We start from the raw sequence: 22,178 nt of genomic DNA, 5'->3' as shown, positions 1-22,178 counted from the left end.
GAAATGTGGATGGTATTAATACTGCATTTATGCCAATAAACCTTGGATTTCTCTGAGTCACACTGTTGTTACTTGGTTCAGAAACACAAGGAGGTAACCAGCGCTTGACAAATTACCACGTATCGGCTGAACTGCAAGAAGTGACTGGCCTCAGTAACCCCAGGGACAGATGTTTAAACTAAGGTGCTTCCTATCTCACATCTGAGATGGGATGAAAGCAGGTACGCTGTCACTAGCTGTGGCCTGGCATCTGGGGGAAACTCAGCTGTGGTGTTCTGGGATCAGTCACAGCCCCACAACTGCTTATGCAGAGTCTTCTAAATAGGAACAATTACTCTTTCCTGAACATCACCTTGGGATGTTTGCTGTGTATGCAGAGTCCTATATATATTCTTGGATGTCTATCTTCTGTCTTTCAGGTGATTTATCGTGCCTTAAGTCCAGCTAACAAGATCGAAGACCCCTATAGTCCTGAGGCTCAAGATCTCCTGAAACTCACCAACCTCCGCCTCCTTTTATTAAAAAGACAGGAATGTCCATGCCATGGTTCGGGATTGGTAGAGAAACCTCAGAGATTTGCCCACTATGCTATTTATGACCTGATCATCCGGGGAAGCTGCTTTTGCAATGGGCATGCAGAGGAATGCAAGCTTGCCAACAGGACGGGAGTCATGGAGAATGTGGTGAGTTCTAGACGTGCACTAACTTACTAGACTTGCTACCTGCTTGTGCTTCTCAGCCTAACTGTACATTTTGTGTATGATCCTGTCCAAGCCTTCCCTAAGCCTATCTAAAAAAGGGCGGCACTGTCAGTCCACATTAGTGAAACCCAAACCACTCTAGGAAAAGATTTCCTATAACCCTTGCTGCAGTTCCATGTCTATTTAATTGCATTGTAAGAGATGGGTCCTTCTGAAAACTCTGGATCTCAACATACTTATAAATTGTGAAGGGGCTTTGTAATTGGAACAGAGATCCAACCCCAAATATAGTGAATGACATCTCCTACCTATATGCCTGCACAGAACTGAACTAAGCTCTTCGATGTAAAGACTGCCCTGACCAGAACTTCAGATTTTCTGAGTGTGTGAAACATGAGCAGTTCTGCCATACTTAGGGTTTCAGCCTTTACTTTCAGGTTTTCAGCCTCCTGTGGTTTTGTTACTTTCACTACGTAGCAGCAGTGTTCAGGATGTGGAAATAATTTCCACTCCACCCCTCTTTTACCCATTCATCTTAAAATAAGTTTGAATATGTATTTTTGAAAGTCAAACCTTGTAGGGAAATTATTCTACAGTACTATGACAAGCTTCTCCCTGTTCAGGCTTTTTCCTGCGTTTGACCCTGGATGTGCTGAAGATGTGAGTTGTGTTTGCATGCATGCTCAGAAGTTGTGATTCAAGGGGAATGACTGCTGTCTCCTTTTTGATTTAGCTGCAAGTATTATATAGAAGAACTGTAAAAACAGTCACAGGGAAATGCTGCTAGCCAAATATCCAGGTACATCTAAACCCATAGATCACAGACAGAATTCAAGCTGCTTTAAACTAGTCAATGGCTCCACTGGTTCCAGAAGGCTGTCTCTCTCTGTAATGGGTTTTTTGAAAACCAAAATAACCCTTAGAACTTTAGTCCCTGGTGCACTCTGACATAATAGACTCAAGAAATACATCCTCAGCTAATTTCTGTCCCTTTAGATATATGGTACGCTTGACATTTTGGTTTATTTTCTTCTGGAATGTGTATTCATTGTCTTCCTTTCAACTTTTCTAGGTTCAGAGATAGATATTGTAACATAATTAGGACTGTATGAGTTTCACAATATTTGCAAAATCATTTGTGAATCAGTTCCATCTGTGGTATAAATCTAAGATTCAGCGACAGTATTCTCGCACTAGGTGATATTATCAGATTCACTTAACTATAAATATAGACTCACTTAAGAAAAAGGAAGAAAAGATTTTTAAAGAGTGCATCCTCCCTATTGCAAACTGTTAAATATACACATAGTGAAAACAAATACATGAATAACATGCTAAATGAATACAGCTGGTAGAAGAATAAACACTGCCAATCAGAAAAGGAAGACACAATATTGTGTATATTACTGGCATAACTGTTGTAAACTATGACTGGATATTTTTTTTTCCCACTAGTCACAAGGGAATAAAATCTTTTTGTGCCATCAATGACTTCATGGGGCAGAAGTTGAAATAGTTTTGATGAAATGCACTTCATGAGTGTCTCATGTCCCAGGAGACAAGAGGGTGGATGCATCACATCATTCACACAGGCACAGATATTAGCAAGCCTTTGCCTATGCAGGGATTCAAATGCAGCAGTGAGAAAAGCCTTCCAGAGCTTTAACTAGCTCTAGAATCCTCGATGAGGGCTGGAAAAGACCGTAAGTGTCTGAGTCCTTGCATAAAGGTATGATCAAGCATACCTAAGCCATTCACTACTGAGTGCTTGTTTGGCTATTTTTTTGAAAGTCTCTGATGAAGGAGATTCAATAGCAACCCTCACTAGTTGTTCCCATTTTGACATTTTGAAAGCTCTTCTTTAGTGCCTGCCTAAATAATCTCTGCTGCAAATTCAGGTGATTCCTTGCTGTGCCCTCTCCCTCATGGAAATCATGGAGAGCAGTTGATCCTCATTCTGCAGATACGATTGGAAGGTTCTTACCATATCCTTCCTTAGTTTTTGTTTTTTTGTACTAACCAGAGAAGTGTGAAGCCTCAGGTGGTCAAAATTTAAAATTCTACTCCCAGGTCATACAAGTCTAGAGTAAAGATGATCATGCTATTTTGCTCCTCTTTTCTGTGCTTTCATCATTACATCCTAGCTCTTTCTCAAATACGCAATGAAGAGACAGGTTACTGGATCCTCTCACATTTTATCTAGTACTTACTACTGATGATATTGCAGTGGTGAAGGGAGAGTTCACACAGGTACAGATCTCAGGATTTGGTTTACATAGCTAACATGAGGAAGTTTATATGAATGTGTAACTTTGCATCTTACAATATGGTAATCTCCTTGCCTATATGCAGAAGGAAAAGGCTTTTGTTGTTGAGTGGCGAACACCTATGATACAATTCATGTCAGCCAAACTACATTGCAATAAAAATCTTTGTCATCTTGCAGGTTCTTGGCAGAGACAGGGAAAGAGCTCTACTTTCAGTCACAAGGTGACTAAAACAGGATGGGGAAAAGAGATGTTAGAAACAAACACTGCATGTCCAGAAATAATCATCTGATTCATTCCACTGGCCACATCTAATATTTAATGAACACATGGGCAGAGCAAATCTTAAGACACACAGTTTTTAATGTGGCTAGTGTGCGTGATATCACAGCATGAAGGCAGAGCAGCTTCATGTTTCCTGGGCTGCTGTCAATTAATTAAATAAAATGCTGGAAAAATGCAGACCTCCACAGAAAGGCTTAAGTAACAGGAGTTTCAGTCTCTTAAGGGTTCAGAGTCCTCCTACTATGTCTTTATTTCTGTAGTTAACAAAAAACAAAGCAAGTCCATGTAGAAAACAACTGTAATAGTTTGCCATGGGCTAGGCCCAAAAACTGAGATCATTCTGCACTTAGGTCTTGGAAGAGACGTAATCGTGCTAACTTGCAAGTCTGCTCTTCTTATTCTTGAAAGAAATCTGTTCCATTTCTAATACTTGTAACACTGCTAGACCGATACTAAAGGCTGAATAATGGAGAAAACTAAAGCAAATTTCTTGATGCTTTTGAACCAACACTTTTCAACACCCTTTTGGAGGGACTATGACTACTAGCAGATCTGTCAATGATCAATTTCTGTGTGGATCTGTCAGTTCAGTCGTGACAATCCATTCCGCTTCCGGCTTCTTCACTGAGGCTGCAAATAAGAAACGGAGCTCTCTGAGAAGTAATGTCACAGATGCCACAGAGTGTTAGAAACAAACGGATACAAGAAAACTGCAAATCGTAAAACCGACCTCCAAATAGTAAATCATTCCTCATAGCTTGAAATCCTAGGTAGTTTCATGCATGTTCTCTCTGGTCATATGTCATTTGCAAAAATGCTGAGTACAGCAAGGTTCAAAGTAGACTTCCACAGGATCACATGGAAATGTCCTTTGACTTCTTATTTTGGCAGCAAAACAGTAGTAATTACTTGTTCAATATGGCTTTTTTTTTTAACACATCATGCACCCACTTCAACACAATTGATCTGGATCACACTTCCCTTATTAACTATTGAGAATAGTTAGTCAGACAGGGGAAAAACTTTGAGAAATTAAGATGTGAGCTGTAAACAATAGGCAAGAAACTTCTGGACAAACATATCTTGAATTTGGGGTGTGTTGCTATTGACAGTGATGTTTTCTTGTTTTCTATTTCCTTTCCTCAGACCAAAAAAATGAGACACAGAGATGTCATACCCAACTTAAATAGCTTCTTATGATAGCTGAGGACAAAATTTTCTTTTCTGAATTTCACGGCCTGTATTATTCAAACTCTTACAAGTAGTTCCTGTGTCAGCGAGGGAAATTACTGAGATTGCATTTTGCCACAGAAACTACAGAGAATTTTCTTTTAAATGGAGGGCATTAATAGGACATTCTAAGGGGAAAAAACTGCCAGGACCTGGCCACCTGAATACATCCAATCTTCTTCTACCTTTGGATGCAATGGAATGTAATCCTGTCCCAGGTATGGCTGTTGCAAGATGTAAAAAGTTATGCGTTGCTCTACAATAAATTATTTCTTTATTAAGCTCCAACTAAGTTAGTAAGAGCTGTCAGGTTTAAGATGTTCTTTGACAACACATTTTAGCTGAGTCCAGGGCCGCTTCTAGAACATACAAAGTTTACAAAGCAAAAAGCGCACATGGACAGAACACAGAATTTAGACCAAAGTCCTGTCTGTTTGCCAAACATTTCACAATTCTCTTTCTAGTGCATGAGAAGTAAGTACGGACAGAGGGAAGCAAATATGGATTAAAATGTTTTTTGTCTAAAGCATTAGGGTTTTTTTACTTGTTAATTATTGGTGCCTACACTGCCAGGAAATTCTTACAAGTTGCCTCGGATGTTTCTTTTGCTTCCTTATCCTGTTTACAGAGACAAACTAGACTCCCTGTGGGTCTGATCCTCCGCAATGAAGCAAATGGAAAGTTTTCCACTTACTTCAAAGGGAGCAGGATCTGGTCCTAAGTAAGATTCCTTGTTTGGCATAATGGAGGTTACATAAGGTAAAACTTGTTTTTCTACAGCAATTTTCTAGGTGACTTGGCTGTCGTATCTCTTGCAAATATTACCTTCACTTCAAATACCTTCTGCAGTTCTACTGATAATCCCCAGCTAAGTTTTCACACTATCTGATCCAAGCTGTGCCAGTCCGCATGACACCCAGCACTCGGAGATGCAGGAGGTGCTCTCTGTTGTAGCTGGCAACAAAAAGAGCAGGTTTTGTTCAGGAAAAAGTTAGCCAGTGTATATCAGCTATGTGAGTAGCATCAGTAGCATCAGGAATGTTAAAAAAAAATAAAAATCACAAGAGCTTCTAGATCACATCAGAATAAATTCTAGAAAGACCTCCCTATGCTGATTTTTTTTCCAAAAATTAAAACTGAATATGGACTTCAAGTTCTACCCATAATGATCTGAAAACACAGAAGGAGATCATATAAATTATGGAGCAAAAAGTAGTCATGAATTACATGAACTACATGAAAAGAAAGTGGTGTCGCTGACACCTCTGCTACCCACAGTGGACCGAAGCATTTCACAAGAACCATTGTGGGAACATGCAGGTGGATGAGAAAGTTTCAGATATTTGTATTCAGAGATAATAAAGAAGATGACAAAGGAGCATCATGGAAAGGTTATCTTTAATTTTAGTGGATAGTTTTACTGAGTGCCTAGTTTTGTAGGGGAAAATGGGCTTCAAAACTGTGACTCTAAATGACAGTTAAGTTCTCAAACTATTACTTAGATAAAAGTTGGAAAAGCATATTAAGACTTGTCTTGTAGGTCACATCCAGAAGATCCTGTTTTATCACATTCTCACAAAAGTCACTGGAAACCTTAACTGAAGAATATGTGAATAAAACCGAAAAAGAGCTTTCCTATATATACCATGCTTCTCTTGTTGTTCAAGAGTGATTGTGAGGAAGACTGGCACATTAAAGTAATGCCTCCATTACTGCCAGGAGCTGGTTCTTGGCCAACCCAAAAATCAAACAAACAGCCCTGTCCTTCTGAGTAGCTAAAAATGTGAATCCAAGCAAAAACATGGTACATATTCCTCCTTTATTTTAGATATATTGTACCCTCCAAATTCAAGCACACCTCTGGATTGGTGTCTGTATTCATTCTGATTGGCCTTATAGTTTTGACTCAGATGCTACATCAGGTATCTCCCAGAACTGCAGAAAACCTGTAGTAGTAGTCCTGATGAAAAGATCTTAGAGGTTTCAGAGTCCCATTCAGTACAGATTTAGGCTCTGTTAATCTGGGTTCTTCTCCATAGTTTTTGTGAACATTTCTGGTTTTCCTGGCTCTTTGACACTAGACTCAAATTTTAACAAGATGGTCCTCCTCTCCCAACAGTATCAGCACTACATTGCATTATTGTCATTTCAGCTGGAATAGCAGGGATACGTGTAAGCAGCAGTTCACACAGTTCTGAACTGACATTCAGGTAAGCTCAGGCCTACAATGGTTCCATAGACCGTTCCTACATGATTTAGTAAAACGGTCTGCCCACCCCCTGCCTTTCCACTTAGCACTGCCCACTGAAATGCAGGCAACAGCAAGAGAACTTCTGTGTTGCTGCACAGCCTTATTCTCCTGCACTGGCCCACACGCTCCCTTTTAGAGAGGACATACCCTGCCTTCTGGTGAGCTCTGAAATTAAATTAGCCTGAGTGCTATTTCATCTTATGAAAGATGGCTAATTTGGCTACTTTGGTGTATCCTGACAATATACTATGGCGTACTGCATCTTTAATTTGCTTGTTGCACATAGGGTGTGTGGGCTGTCCTTCTACCCGCTTCTGATTATACGCAGTGCATTTAACTTAACCCATGCAGGTTCTCCACAAGCTCTACTGAGAACCTATGCTTTGCAGGCAGAGCATCTGGCAGTCATACCATCAACATGATGTTTTGAGTATCTATGGTTTAGAGAATAGCCGCAATTTTGATGGTATGATCCCTACAGTGGTTCAGTCAGCAGGAATTCTGTAATTATAAAGTCAACAAGTTCTTCCTACAATTTATTATTGTTGTGGAAATGCCTTTTACTACTACTGAAGTCCAAATCGGAAAAACATGCCTATTGAGGAATGGTGTTTAAACACAAGCCTAAATGCTTTCCTGAAACAGGGCTCAGCGTAGATCCACCCATGCAGACACTCATCTTACTTGTAGGAAAACGACTCTTACTTTGTGGGCTGGGATAGCTAACAATTTCCTGTCTGACATTATTAGCCTTTAAACACAGCTTTTCTTAAAAGCAATGGCTATGGGTGAGCTATTTGAACATATTTTAATTTTATTGCTTAATTGCTGTCACTAATAGTGTTTTTTTGTTGTTAATCACTTAAGTGATGTTCTCTGCTACTTTCATCTCTGAAAGAACCATAATAACCCTGCTAGTTGAACCATTTGATGGGAAACAACTGTAAATATATTTTAGAGCTGGTAAAATATGCCTTATAGTTCTTTTAAGGATTGCTTATGACATTAAAGCTACAAGAGTCTCTGTGCCTGTGTCTAAGACAGAAATAATTGCTTCATCTCACAGCTATCAGCCACCACTTACTACCAGTACCTCTCTGATGTCCCATAGTACAGAATTTCTGAGATTCTTTTGTTTAAGCTCCATACAATATATACTGTTCTGTCTCTCTAAGTTGAATTTGACACAGCCCCCAATGCTAGGAAGTTGCTGTGACGTGACAATCATAGGAGCTGCTGTGTTTGCCCTCATACATTAAGTCCTTGTGTTTTTAAGCTCTGTTGGGACTGAACAGACTGCTATGTTGTTTCTGTCCTCAGCTCACCTACATGTTACAAGAACAAAAGGTTTCAGTCTTCTACCAAGGCTTTTCAAGGCCTTTCAGCCAGTTCACTCACCCCTAATAAATCTCCCAGTAATTTAAGCAAATCTTTCTAGAGTTGTACCTGGCTGGTGCGTGGAGTTTGCATTTTAACGCTTCGGCAGCAGCTGCGCACAAAACATGGAGAAATTTTGCATAGGATTATAAACAAATTCCATGTTACACAGTGCAAAAGTTATAAAATCGTACATATATCCTCTTGCCTTGGCTCACTCTTGTGCTGGAAGGGTAGGGTCCTGGGGAGTAGCTTTGCACCCTTTAGGCATTTAGAATCCGTTCCTTGCCGTGCACACATTTTCTGCTTAGTCATGGATTTTCTCACCCTTTTTCTCCCTTCCCAGATTCATTATAAATTTGGCTGGTCCTGCACCTTTTCCAGCCCTGCCCTTCCCCCACTCTCCAAGCTGCAGCCATCTGCAGAGAAGTTGCAGAAAACTATTTTTCTCTTGGCTTCATCTATTCCATTACTCAACATAATTTCACTTGAATGGGAGCTATGCACGCTGCCAAATTCACTCAACACAGAGGTAGAAATTCAGAGAAGAGCTCAGGCCCACTTTGGCAGTGGGTTTTCAATCACACACCCCTAGAGCCACTGCGGATTAACCAATGAAACCCAGCTAAGTTGACACAGTTGCTGGAGTTAGTCAGACTTATTACAAAGTAAATGACAGAATTATTTTGCCTCTTGAATGAACAGGCCATGTCCAAGCTTCTCTGAACTGTCCACAATGTGCTAACCCATTATGCCTGACCTGTAAATCCACAAATCCTTGTCCATGTCCATGATTTTAGAGCTTATCCCATTTCCTCCGCCCCTGAAAACTAATTCTGGGTCTTTCTTCAGCAAATGTTGGCAGTCAGGCCAGACTGTTCAGTGGCATCAGGAACAAAGAAAAAACAAAAAAAAAAACCAAACTCACTTGTACCATTCACTTCCAGGAGATTCAAATGGTGGTATTTACTCGTTACGCTGTGATTCAGGCATTCCCTTATTAAAACACTGAGCCCTGCTCTACTTTCTGCTTCCTCCGTTCTTAAGACACTCACCAAGAGCTGGGGACCTGCTGTAACTCAGAGGCTGCATTTCGGCATGACAGCCCTTATTTGTATGCAGTTTGTTACAGATTGATAATGGAGTTGTTGGCACTGCAGGTAAAAATAAGAGGACAGCTTAGCCCAAAAATGAATAAAAATCAGGTTAGCACTGAGAAAGAAAATAATAAGAAAGTAGAGTAAAATGTGAGCTAAGGTACAGCCGGGCACGTGTGTAAAGGCTGATGGAGGTGAATACAGGCAGAGGATGGAGTTGTGTCTTGAAACTGTCACAAGCTGAGTTATATTCCCTCACATGAGGCATGAATTTTGCACCTCTTCCGGTCTATTTATTCTGTTCTTTGTTACTGTTCAAAAAGGGGCTTAGTGATGCCAGTCCGAATATTCAACTAAACGCTATCACTGATTTTTCTTCACCATTACCTATTTAGTGAATTTGGAACCAGTGGCAGCTCATTCATTCACTGCTGTGGAGACCAAAACCTGTACAGGCTCAGGTGGCCTCGCCGTGAGTGTCCCAGCTCTACTTATCCCTGCCAAGTTCCCTCAGACTTAATTTACCAAAGTGACCAAGTATGAGCCAGAAATTCAGTTCCCTCAGAAAAGACCCATATGCGTACCAGCTTTTAGACACATGCACTTATTAGAGCTTTTCCCAGAAACCAGCAATTGACATAGGAAAACAATTTTCATTCCTGATTAGAGCAGGAATTTGAACTGTCAATCGACCCATAGCAGGCACTATAATCTGGAACGTACTCCCAAGCCACCCATTCTTTTAGGTCTTTCTGAATTTGAAAAAGTTGAAGGAAATTTAGCTAAATTTAATTTAGCCTCTTAAAAGTCATATGTGCTCTCCTCAGTACCTGATATTGAAGGATTTATTATAAATCTGCATGGCTACATCTCTTCATTTGGAGAGACAACAGAGCCCATCTGAACTGTAAGAGAAATAAAGCAGAATAGCAGACACTGTTTTGTATTTAACCACTCAAAATGACAGAGAGTCATTTTACTAAAAGCAGGTAAGGGACTAGCCTCTGATGTCATTGCAAACTGCTGTATCCAAAGTTTCTCTGGCAACATTACAAAGTGAATACAGAGCCCAAAGACAAACATTTTCTCCGAATCAGCAACAGTTGCTCTGTTCTGGAAGGCTTCCAAATTTAACCTTCATTCATTAGGAAAAAAGCCCCAAAATAGACTGAGAATAGCCCAGGAGAAAGAGCAACAACCACAACATTTACTGAAAGGACGAAAGGTAAAAGAAACTAAATGGGCAGAGAGAAAGCACGAGGCTTCAGGTGTTATACAAAGCTGAACAGAGTTTAAAAAATCAAAAAATTGTGGGACAAACAGATGGAAAATGTCCAGTCTCTCAGCTGCAGATCAGAATTCAGGTGAAGCAACTTTGTGCAGTCAAAGGTGAATAAGTATCATGTAAGTTCTTGGAACCGTTGTATAAAAGCAGAAGGTGGTTCTACAGTATTTGCTATAAATCAAACAGAAATTACTGAGCCCCATGTAAGAACTACTGAATGAAATTCATGGCTTAGTATAGCAGGTCAAGCTAAATGACTGGAACTGATCATCCTGGCATTAAAATCCATGAAGCTATAACCTCCTCTATGTCCCGATTCAAAGCTGCTCAGGTGGTAGATGTACAAATCAAAGCCTTTGGCAGCAATACCAGACTTGTAACAGCACGACTGTACTGTGAAGCAGATGAGGGAATTAATCCAGATTTCAAATACTAGTGCCAAGGGGAAAAAAAAAAAGCGGTTTTAACTTTTTTTTTAACATGGTTTAGTTTCACAGCCCAATTTACACATGACTCAAGGCACAATGCAGGAGGTGATAGCATAGAAAGAAGTAGTAAGGAAAGCAGAAATGTCTCAAATCAAGGTTGTCCCTAAAGACATCATGAAACCACAGCCTGGGAATATAGCTGCTATACCAAGACACAAAACCAAGGCTTGCTTTCAAGTGGTCATTAAATCCAATATGATGGTGACTGAGAGTACAGCATAGCATTTTTGTTCCTTTCCTGGACTAATAACAACCTCTAACTGCAAGTATGTCAGTCTATAAACTTCTATGCTTTGCAAAAGCTGACTAGAAAACTGGAAGCTTGATGCAGCCAGAACATTAGAATTTAAAGCAGCAGTTTTCATCTTTCAGAGCTCATAGCATTCATTAGTGACATGAGTAACCCCGGCTGAATGCACTCAGAAAGCAGGACTGCGAGAATACAAACTATTACAGGTAACGTACATAGTACCTCAGACTGGTTTTATGGAATGGGGAGGCTTATATGATCACACAGTCTGCCTGCCAGTGCATCTGGTTTTGTGATCCATTCCCCACAATAACTCTGGAAGGAACCATCCAGCTTCAAAAAAAATTGTCAGAGCAACTGAACTCTCAATACAGTGATGCTCCAATGAATGGGAATGATCCTTGGAGACAACTAGAGTTATCGCAGTAATGAGGAGAAGCAGATGAAGAGAGGTGTCATAAAATTAAATTCCTTAATATTTCTGAAGTACTCAATTATTGCAGCAATAAGCACTGAGGAAAAGCCCATACAGGCCTAAATACTTTTGTATCTAGGGATTAGTATATGTCGAGTGATGCGGTGTCACATATTGAACATTGAGGATAAAGTGAAATATATGGATGGACCTTGGGCCTATGCTGTAGGTAGCTTCCCTCCTGGTGCACCCCCCTCATGTGTATTGTATTTTGTCTCTCATTCTGGCTCCTGGAAGGACTTTGAACCCATGTTGTAAGTTTGTTTCTGGGCCTGTCTCTTGCTGCTCCTGAGTTGTCCCTGGTCCATCCCCTTGCTGTGTCTGGGGCTGTCAGTGGACTGTGGCACCAGCTCCCTGCTCTGCCTGCTGTGCTCAGGATGGTGTCCTCTCTGTAAGGGCACAGCCTGTGCTGTGGTAACCCTCAGCTTATAGCTCTCCAACCCTTAAAGAGCAACTGGTCCTTGCGGCTCCCTGACGATCATCTTGATCATCATTATCTCCTTGCAACTCTGACCCGGGTTTCTAGGGCATAGAAAAATATCAGTGCAGTTCCCCTGAATCTGTACTTCTCTGACTATTTTTCTCTACCTTGGTGTGATCATCTTTGGGATCCAGTGCACCCTGAGGTCTTGCATTTGGTAGAAAGCACAGCCTTCTAATTTTTTTGACCCACTTTGTGAGAGAGATGCGGACTTAACTTCAGCAGTGAATAACAAGTCAGGGACACACCTGCTGTCTTCATGTTGGTGTTGAGTGTGACTCTTACATTCTTCCTTCCCTAACTCGATATCCCTTTTCCCATTTTATCTGACAGCATCCTGTATTTCATTCTTGTTCCTTCCTGGACTTCGGCCTCTGGCTGCCTCTCCTATCTCTTCCTCTCTAATAGAACAAATTGTTTGTCTCGTTACTTGCAGCCATCTCACCTACCCTTATTTCACCTCATGCTTAAGTGTATCAGGTCTCTTCTACAGCTCAGTTTCTCCCGCATTAACCAATCTCTCTGCAATGGCTGCTTACATCCATCGCCTTTTTTGTGTGTGTGCTCCTTCAGCTGTTAGTCTCTGTTCTCTTCTCCTCTCCAACTCCTTTCTGTACTTCATTATCACCTCATGTTGCACTCTCCTCCTTAGCTATTTTCACCTATGAATGCCATCTATGAGATTACTCTCCATGGAAAAAACCTTCGATGAGATACCCATCCACAGGTAACATATGGCAGACTTGCTTTCTCTTCCATTATCCTTTACCTTTGCCCCAATACCCATCAATTCTCTTTTCCTTGTTCTTAGACCTATACAAAAAAAAGGTTACTCCTCATGCCTAACACTTCCTAAAAAAGTTCCATGCCAGCTCCACTGTTTACTTCCGCCTGCTCAGTGGCTTTGCTGGCTGCTTGGCTTTTCAACCCTTTTGTCTATGCCAGTCATCCTTCCACACATATTTGGTAAACCATTCAATAGCAGGGATCACAGGCAGGAAGCTTCCTTTACGCCTCTGTCTTACTCACAACATGCCATTCCTAGATAGCCTCCACAAACTACAGTTTGCAACAAACCAGTGGGCAATGAGTGAACTAACACATCTTACCTCCAAAGAACAGCCAGACTCTTCCTTTCTCACTGAATTTTCCTGTTTACTTTCTGAATAATTGTTCATGAGTGTTCACACCATCTGTGCTGTGCACTGTAAGCACAGGGTCTTGTGGAATAATGAATATTTGATCATGTCATTCAAGGCTAAAACAAGATTGCATGGTTTAATTCTCCCATTTCCCGACTGTACAATCTCAGCGTTTCTTTCATGTAATGGTTTGTATAGTGAATGTACAGTTTGTGTATGTATTGATAAAAACCCAATGCCCCAACTTACAAATTTTGCATTGAAATACACTAGCATTTTCCTAAGAAGGGACTGGATCCAAGATTTTGGTTCTGGTTCAGTTTGGAATGAACTGGAAAGTTCAGATAGCGCCTGAAGTTCAGGGACATTAAAATCCATGGCTCTGGGGTAGGCTCATTTTAACTTTTCTCACTCCTGGTCCTTTTTGCTGTTCTATGGCTTCTGAAAAAAGTCAGTGTCCACAGCGGGGAACTTATAAGCCTGAAGAGCCAAACCCAAATAGGGAAAAGCCTGACACTGTTGCTTATTAGTATTTTTGTCTTTGTCTCTGTAATTTGTCATCCTATTTAGCGCATTGAATGCGGATGACTTTCTCGTACAAAGGTCTGGAAAGGCATCACATACTGTGCTACATGCTGTATCCTCCTGAGGTTTGCTGGTGCTGAGCTTTGTCAGAAATGCATACCCTGAAGTCTGTGCTCAGTCTTCCGTGAGGAGGCAGCCAACCGCTCTGTGCAGCAGCAAATCTGCCAGCTGGCCATAGAGGGGCGATGGCATCAGCTGCAGCCTATCCCCTTTGCTAGCTGCATGACATATCTGGTCTGGGAGGATTAGAAACCAGGGGAGCGGAGAGCAAATTTCTGCAGGGAGATGAGTTTGGGGGCAGGGGAGCGCATTCACGCAACTGCTCCTTTGAACATTTCTCTCTTGATCCCAAGCTACCTGCTACACAAGCTGGGGGAAGGGAGGACAGCAACGGGAGAGTCTGACTTTCAGGAAAGACTATGGAGAAACATAACTCACATTAGTGGTGAGATTAAAGGATTAGATTCAATTCACACCCCAGTCAAAATGAAATTTCAGCCTCTGCTTTTTGTGTAACGTGCAGTGGGCCAGAGCTGTGACAGTGGTTACAGAGCTTAGCATCCTCAACAGCGCACAGAGGGAGAGGGGTCTTGCTCCTGACTTCTGTGCGTTTCCTGCTCTAGTACAAGTGCCTCCTTGCATGTGAAATACATACCACTAATTAGCAGCTTCTTTTGTGATGAGTATAGAACGTGACCTATGGTACCATCTTTCCTTTTCTCCTACTCCCTGTGCTGGGTGTTTCCTCAAATAGTTTCTCTGGGAAATCCTTTCTCTGAGGCATTGCAAACAGACATTGGAATCCTATTTCTTAATATATATAAAAAACCCCAAACCAACCAACAAACAAACAAACAAAAAACCAAACCAAAACAAAAACAACCAGCAAACAAAAAAACACAACACAAAAACCCTCTTGTAACGACTTCTTGAATGTGGCTCAATATTACAAACTCTTGTGCACCAAATCAGAATCTGTAGTGGAACTGGCTATTATATTCCTGGTGCATGAAATGACTTGAGAACTGAACCAGTTTCAATAGTAACTTTCCATTTGAAGGCTGGACTAGCTCAGTTTCCAAGGTCAGGTTTCTGGTGTGAATACATGATTCCAAAACTGATATATATTAGAATATTTCCATGATTAAAAATCATTATTGTGTTCCAGTGAAGGCAGATAAGTACAGAGGAAGCAAGTTCTTTTTTCAAGTAAATAGTCACAGAGAGAACTCTACTATTCAGCCAGTTTTAGTCAAGACTTTTTGTACCTCTCTGTTTCCCCCTCAAATATTTTGTAAACTTGTTTCCTAGCTTAGGTGGGTTTATATGCTTATTGCTTGTAGATCAGCCCCATTCTTCAGCCATGCCAGCTTTTGCTCATTTTTGTTGAACATCTTCCAATTTCTCATTTATGGGGTAATAAGATGTTCAAAGCTGAACACAGCATTGCAGGTACAATTTCCTATCCACTTGGAGTTACAGTGCTCTGAGATACACAGCCCAAAATTCTATTGGGCCTTTTCTGCTAACCTGTTTTATATTCATATGTAAGTTGGTAGGTTGGTGCCTACAGTACCTAAGTCTCTTCAAATATCAGTGCTTTCCTCTCACGGAATATGTGGTTTGGATGGGTATACTGGTTGGTATTTTTCCAGGTTTAATATTTTTCCTACGGTTTCATAGAATCATACAATCATAGAATTGCTGAGGTTGGAAGGGATCTTTAAGATCATCAAGTCCAACCATTAACCTACTCTGACAAAAACCACTTCTAAACCATGTCCCTAAGTACCACATCTACCCCTTTTTTTAAACACCTCCAGGGATGGCGAATCCACCACCTCCCTGGGCAGCCTATTCCAATGTTTAATAACCCTTTCAGTGAAAAAGTGTTTCCTAATATTCAATCTAAACCTCCCCTGACATAACTTGAACCCATTTCCTCTCATCCTATCACTTGTCACCAGGGAGAAGAGGTCAGCCCCCACCTCTCTACAACCTCCTTTCAGGTAGTTGTAGAGGGTGATAAGGTCTCCCCTCAGCCTCCTCTTCTCCAGGCTAAACAACCCCAGTTCCCTTAGTCGTTCCTCATAAGACTTGTCCTCCAGACCCCTCACCAGCTTTGTAGCACTTCTCTGGACACGCTCCAACACCTCAATGTCCTTCTTGTAGTGAGGGGCCCAAAACTGAACACAGTACTCAAGGTGGGGCCTCACCAGTGCGAAGTACAGGGGGATGATCACTTCCCTAGTCCTGCTCACCACACTATTCCTGATACAGGCCAGGATGCTGTTGGCCTTCTTGGCCACCTGGGCACACTGCTGGCTCATATTCAGCCAGCTGTCCACCAACACCCCCAGGTCCTTTTCTGCTGGGCAGCTTTCAAGCCACTCCGCCCCAATCCTGTAGTGCTGCATGGGGTTGTTGTGACCCAACTGTGCTAGGAGGTCCAGGATTACTTGCCTTTTCTTCTAACAATTTATAGTTCAGTAATTCATGGTGATTTCATTGCCCTATATTTACTCTCTCTTCCAGACCACTGTTAATGTCAGATAAGACAGGGTCCAGAATCCTCTGTTGGACTGCTCTCCTGTGAGTCCACTCTGCTAGCCAAGAGTGTGTTTGATACTGCCTGGAGGTGACTACCTGCTCAGGCTATTTGCATGCTCTTGCCCTGAACTTGTAAATCAAAATAACCTGTGTTAGCTCACCCAATTTAAATAGTCTAGAGCTGTTCATCAATGTAGTTAGTTAGTAAAATAGCCAACTGGAGGGTTAAAAAGAAATTGTTGCCATGTGCATTTAAACTGGAAGACAGGAAAAATTATCATTATATCATTAGTGACTGTGTGAAGACATAAAGCTACATGTTTAAGCTCCAGGCTCCGTGGGTTTCCTAAAAGAGCCAGGCAGCTGTGTGGGAGTTGTGCAGGAGAAGTCCCATCTCCTCGTGAGGCTGTTGGGCACTCCACCATGTTCTTGCTTGTAGTTATTTGAATGTATTCTCTTTCTCCTGACAGGTCCATGGAAAGTGTGTGTGTAGACACAACACAGCAGGGGACCACTGTGAGAAATGTGCACCGCTGTACAATGATCAGCCTTGGAAGCCAGGAGATGGAAAAACAGGGGCGCCAAATGAATGCAGAAGTAAGTGGGAGGGAGTTTACTGATCCAGGCTTTCAGGATGAGCACTCACCATGTCAGCAAGCAAAGTTCCCTAACGAAGACTTCTGTCGATTTACACTAATGGTGCTATTACAGAAACTGGTAATGATAGATGCTGGTCATTGATGGAAAACCTCATTATGCATGTTGGTTTACTGCAGCTGACCCATTTGGGCTATTGGGAAGTGGAACTTAGATGGCAGAAATCTGTTCTTCGTGCAGCTATGTCCCCTCAGGTGTTTTACTATTCCAGGGTTTTGTGCAGCGCTTATGATACCATTAGACTGGTTTGTCTTACTGTAAGAATAGCACGCAGCTCACAACCAGCCAGGCTTCTCAGACCCTGCTGGGACTCGCATTCTCTGTTGCAATTTCTAGTTATTATGAAAATTAAGGATTGCAGGCAGATGAAATGTGTTACACTCAGATATTTCCCCCATGATTCACAGTAGGAAAATGATACCATTTGAATAGTATTGCTATGTCTGTTATATAAGCCTGAAATAAATTCTCCTGTTTCCCACCAGAGTGTCGCTGTCACAACCATGCTGACAGCTGCCATTTTGACCTGAGTGTTTGGCTGGCATCGGGAAAACGCAGTGGTGGAGTCTGCGACAACTGCAAGCATAACACAGAGGGACATCGGTGTCAAAGGTGCAAACCAGGGTATTACCGAGATAGAGGGAAACCCATGTCTTCTACAGAGGTCTGCAAACGTAAGTGACTATTGTTACGTGCAGTGAAGATGAAAGAATGGTGGAAGAATCATTAAAAGAATTATTAAAAGAAAGAAATAATTAACTCCTACAGAATCAATAATACCTGTAGAAGTAACTCAAGAGTATTACTATCCTTTCTTTGTATTATTTTCCTAAACTACAGTTTTCTGATCAAAGGACGTCTTCCTAATTTTCTGTGTCTATTTATCCCCCTTATTTATCACACATTTTATTTGTGCTAACTGCTACAGTTCTCTAAATGAATTGCATTCTGGGGAAAGGTACATTCTTCTTGTGCTTGCATTTAAAATAATATGGTTCCTTTTTTCTTGAAGCATATTTTATTTAGCTGGGTTTTTTTCTGCATCTCTTAAGCCTGTGTGTGCCTATGTATAAGCTATTCCATTTGATTGTGCAACATCTGTGCAGATAAATATATATAATAATGGCTGCGGGAGGTGTAGGAAGCATGAGACCGTGCATATCCACTTGGGAACAAATAGATCAGAGCTCATTCAGACTTATCTCTGGATTCTACAGCTGTATTGTGGGGTGCTCTGCCCAAATTAATTGCCTCATTAACACTTCAGCAGTATGTGTTAGGAAGTAACTCAAGCATAGAGGCACTAATGGTTGTACACCCTCAGTGTACAACCTCTGGATCAAGGTAGTTCGCACCCAGCCAGTCTGGAACATAGCCCAAATCTCCCTTACTTAGTGTAAACATTTCCTGAGTATCCTGCCAGGCTTCACACATCTGATTCCATCTGGCATCTATTTGGGAGGTTGCTATTTCCAACACTATACATCACTTCATTTTTCCCTTTGGATAGTTTTCCTTCCCCATAGCTCAGATACCAGTTGCCAGCACAGAGAACTTCATCCTCTGTCACCTATACTCATGCCCACTGGCATCACGTGCTTTTGAAGTTTTCCTGACCCTTTGATGTTCTTCATCAAGATTCCTCTTAAACACTCAGGTTACAAAACACTCCTCTCACTACGACTGTATTGCCTGTGATATTGCTTAAACTTTCTGTGCACAACGCATCTTATGTTTCTGCTCTTTTGTATTCTTTCCACTGGATCTCAGTGCCAGCACAGACAGCTTCCATACAACCCCTTCTTTTTGATTTCACACTGTTCATCACAGAACACTGATCAGCAGACAGGGTTGGGGGTGAGCTTATCTAACTCACCCTGTACCCCACAGTGTTCTATGGTGGCCCCCTTCTAGTCCTGTTTCTACTCTGAGCAGATTTGCTGCAGGAAAATATTGGAATGAGAATAAATTGTTGTGCCAGAAGATTAGTTTTCAATCTCATAGTACCTGAAAGAATCTGTGTATGAACTCTTGTATTTAACAGCAGGGTGATGGTGTAGTAACCAACGTCATGTATAGTATTAGATAACCGCTAAAATCAAGGAGCACTGGAGAGCAGCAAAGGGGAAAAAACATAGTTTGAAAATACAGCCTATCTGTGTGGAAACCCTAGAACAGTCTGCCTGGATGAAATCAGACCTTGACTCTACCTCTGCCTCTTTTGTCTGGTCTGGTTACAGGCCTCTCGGTACCTCCTGCCAATGCTCTGCATAGCAAAAGAAAAACTGTTCAGAAATTTACCTTGTTGAAAGAGCTTTATTCCTATCACGCCAGTCAAGCACAATAATGTTCTTTTCACCTGGGAACATGCTGCTGCCAGCAGAAGGCCCCCAAATGCAATTGTTTCCCCTCTGACTTGTGTGCTCAGGCCCAGATAGCTGCTGTCCTGCTTTAACCACCTGAAAGTTATATGTCTTTTCTAGGGTCCCTGTACAGTCAGTGGAGAAACAGTGGGACCTCTAGGGAATTATTTATTGCAGTTTAACTTAGATGCCTGGGATAGATGAGCTGAATCGGCCTCTAGAGGATATCTATTTCTCTTCCTTGACTTAAGAGGTATTCTGGATTACTAGCCTGCACTAGAGTTTCTGGTGGCTGAGATGAATCTAACGGGTTTGATTCAGCATTATTGCAAACAGGTGAGCATGACCCTATCTGTGCATGATTCAAATCAACGGGACCTTTCACAAGCATGTAGAGACATGCATGGATGTTTGCCATATCAAGATATAAGGAGAGATATAAGATATAAGAGGAGGGAGAGCCTCAGCTTTTACAGCAGACTGATGTGTGCGTGATGCTTGTACCTGTGTGGAAATAGAAGGGATACTGCAGATATAACTACAGAGTCAAGAGAAACCTGGGGGGTGTGTGGTTAGTCTGTGCCTTTTCTCTACTATTTAAGGTGAGGAGGAGAATTCACACAATGACACTTGACAAATTACCCCGATAGGGTAGTGTGTTTTATGATGAAAGAACTGATCCCCAAACACTTCCCCACGTGGTCTGCAGGCAGTGTATAAGTGTGCACTTCATGTTATGTTGTACCTCTGCAGAGAATTTTCAGGGAACTTTTCACTGCTTTGGTTATTATCAGTGACAGCAAAACCAGAAACACCAGTGCAGACAGGCTGAGTTGTTTTGGTTAGAACAGACTCAGTTTGATATAGGGAAGATTTCACCTCCAGGACCATCATCAGCTCCTTATGCCTAGCACAGATATTAAACTGAAAGGCCTCGTGCAGGATGTAAGACAGAGGCCCTCTTCTCCATCCTTTAGGTTGCCAAACTTGCATTGCTATTAAACTTAATCTGGTGTGGTCTGAATAAATTGTTCAGGTTGTGTGATCCTAGAAACAACTGGTTATTCAGTAAAAAACAGTTACTGTTTTGAGCATTGCTAATATGTAAGAAATTAGACAATTAGACCACCAGGTACATTTCTCTCGTACCTCAGCCTGCTGATCATAAATTGAAGAGGTGCCACTTGCACTAGCATGCTTGTGAGGATTTAAATGTACCAATTCCAAGGCATCATCTCACTTTGAGAAAACCATGCAAACAGTGCCAGACTAACAACACTAAATGAAAAACCCACCCACTGGGCAAGTGCTGAAAAGCAGTAATGAACTGCAAACAGCAGACTGGATGGATGATTTTGGTGAGAGCAACCTGGTCCTCAGCTTCCCATTTTGAACTCAGAGGAAAAAAAAAAAAAACCTCAATGGGAGATCAAAACTTGACCCTTGTGTACAGTAGATACTGAGCTGGGAAAGGAAATCTGATGAAAAAGCTGAATGAAATGCTGTGCTAATCCCTTTGAGAAAGCACGCTTGAAGAGTGCTCTGCCATCCAGAGCAAAGTCTAGGTTCAGCTGTGACATCCCCCTCAGGCTCCCAGAAAGTTAACAGGACACTGCCCAGGCCCAGAAAGAGTCTTTAAGCATTAGTCACAATAATGAACAGCATTCTCTCTTAATCACTGCTAGGAAAAAAAAAAGTTGTATAACAATTGGATGTCCTGGGACTATCCAAACCACCCTTTGCTGACCCTCCAATGTGAGACTGCAAAGACATTCCCTTGAAAAAAAAAAATCTGTTGAAATTTTACATGTAAATGTGAATCTGCTATTTCTTTTTGTCTGCAGAGGTAGCCTGCCTCTGATCCCTTTTCTTGTCCTGTTCCTAGCTGCTGGGAATGAATGAGAGCCATGTGCATGCAGACCCTTGTTTTGATTCTGCTTAGATCTATATTTTTTCTTTTTTTTTTTTTTTAAAAAAAAAGGCATGAAAAGAGCCCCAGAGCAAGGCACGCACCTGCCTGTTATTGGGGGTGACAACACAGGATTAAGTAGTTTGGATATAGACTTGCATGGGAGCTTTGACTCGGAAGCCTAATCGTTTCCTAACCAATGGTTAGAAAAGCTGCTGTATCCTTAGCTCCTTCCTGTGGCTTATTTGGAGGCTTAAGGGATCCTTCTGAAATGGCACCATCTTTTGTACTCACCCTTTGCTTAGCTTAAAAAATAATGCAGGCATGTAGACCCATTAAAAATGGTGTCCAGAAAAAAAAAGATTTTTGCTCTAAGCACAAGGGTTGAAAATTAAAATGTGCCCAGATGCACATGCACACACACACACGCAGAGAAAATCTCTGCTTCCCATCCTTTTACTTCTGAGCAGAGGGAGTGAACTTTTAATTGTAATATCACAAAGGCCTGATCACATCTTGGTTCAGTCTGTCTTAATCAGGCCTGACCACACACACAGCTGTCTATCTTATTTCCTTCATTTAAGAAGCATTATTGGCTGAGTCAATCCCCACATCTGACATGCTTTAAAAATTGCCCTGATTTGGTCATATGCTCCAAAGATGCACATGTATATATTTCAGATTCAAAAGACTTTGTTTCATTTCTCATTTTGCCTGTTTTTCATCAAATAGCCAGGGTCTGCTCACAGCTATATCTTATGCATTATTAGACAGAAGTTTAAGGC

The 22,178-nt window shown here is 41.5% G+C and overlaps 1 protein-coding gene across 1 annotated transcript in view; it reads left to right on the top strand.

Annotated features, from left to right (window-relative positions):
* LOC309675472 (netrin-4-like) overlaps positions 1 to 22,178 on the top strand; it is a gene marked incomplete at both ends in the record, with an annotated part of 52,521 nt that overhangs the window by 20,316 nt on the left and 10,027 nt on the right. Inside the window, 3 exons of the mRNA XM_082487793.1 lie at positions 420 to 683; positions 16,935 to 17,061; positions 17,607 to 17,795. Coding sequence (XP_082343919.1) covers positions 420 to 683; positions 16,935 to 17,061; positions 17,607 to 17,795 — 580 coding nt within the window. The remainder of the gene's footprint in view (positions 1 to 419; positions 684 to 16,934; positions 17,062 to 17,606; positions 17,796 to 22,178) is intronic.

Source organism: Vanellus vanellus (genome assembly GCF_965231255.1).
Source record: "Vanellus vanellus genome assembly, chromosome: 9".
NCBI lineage: Eukaryota > Metazoa > Chordata > Aves > Charadriiformes > Charadriidae > Vanellus > Vanellus vanellus.
Note: the sequence above shows the minus strand (reverse complement) of the source record. Positions and strands in the feature narration are given on the sequence as shown.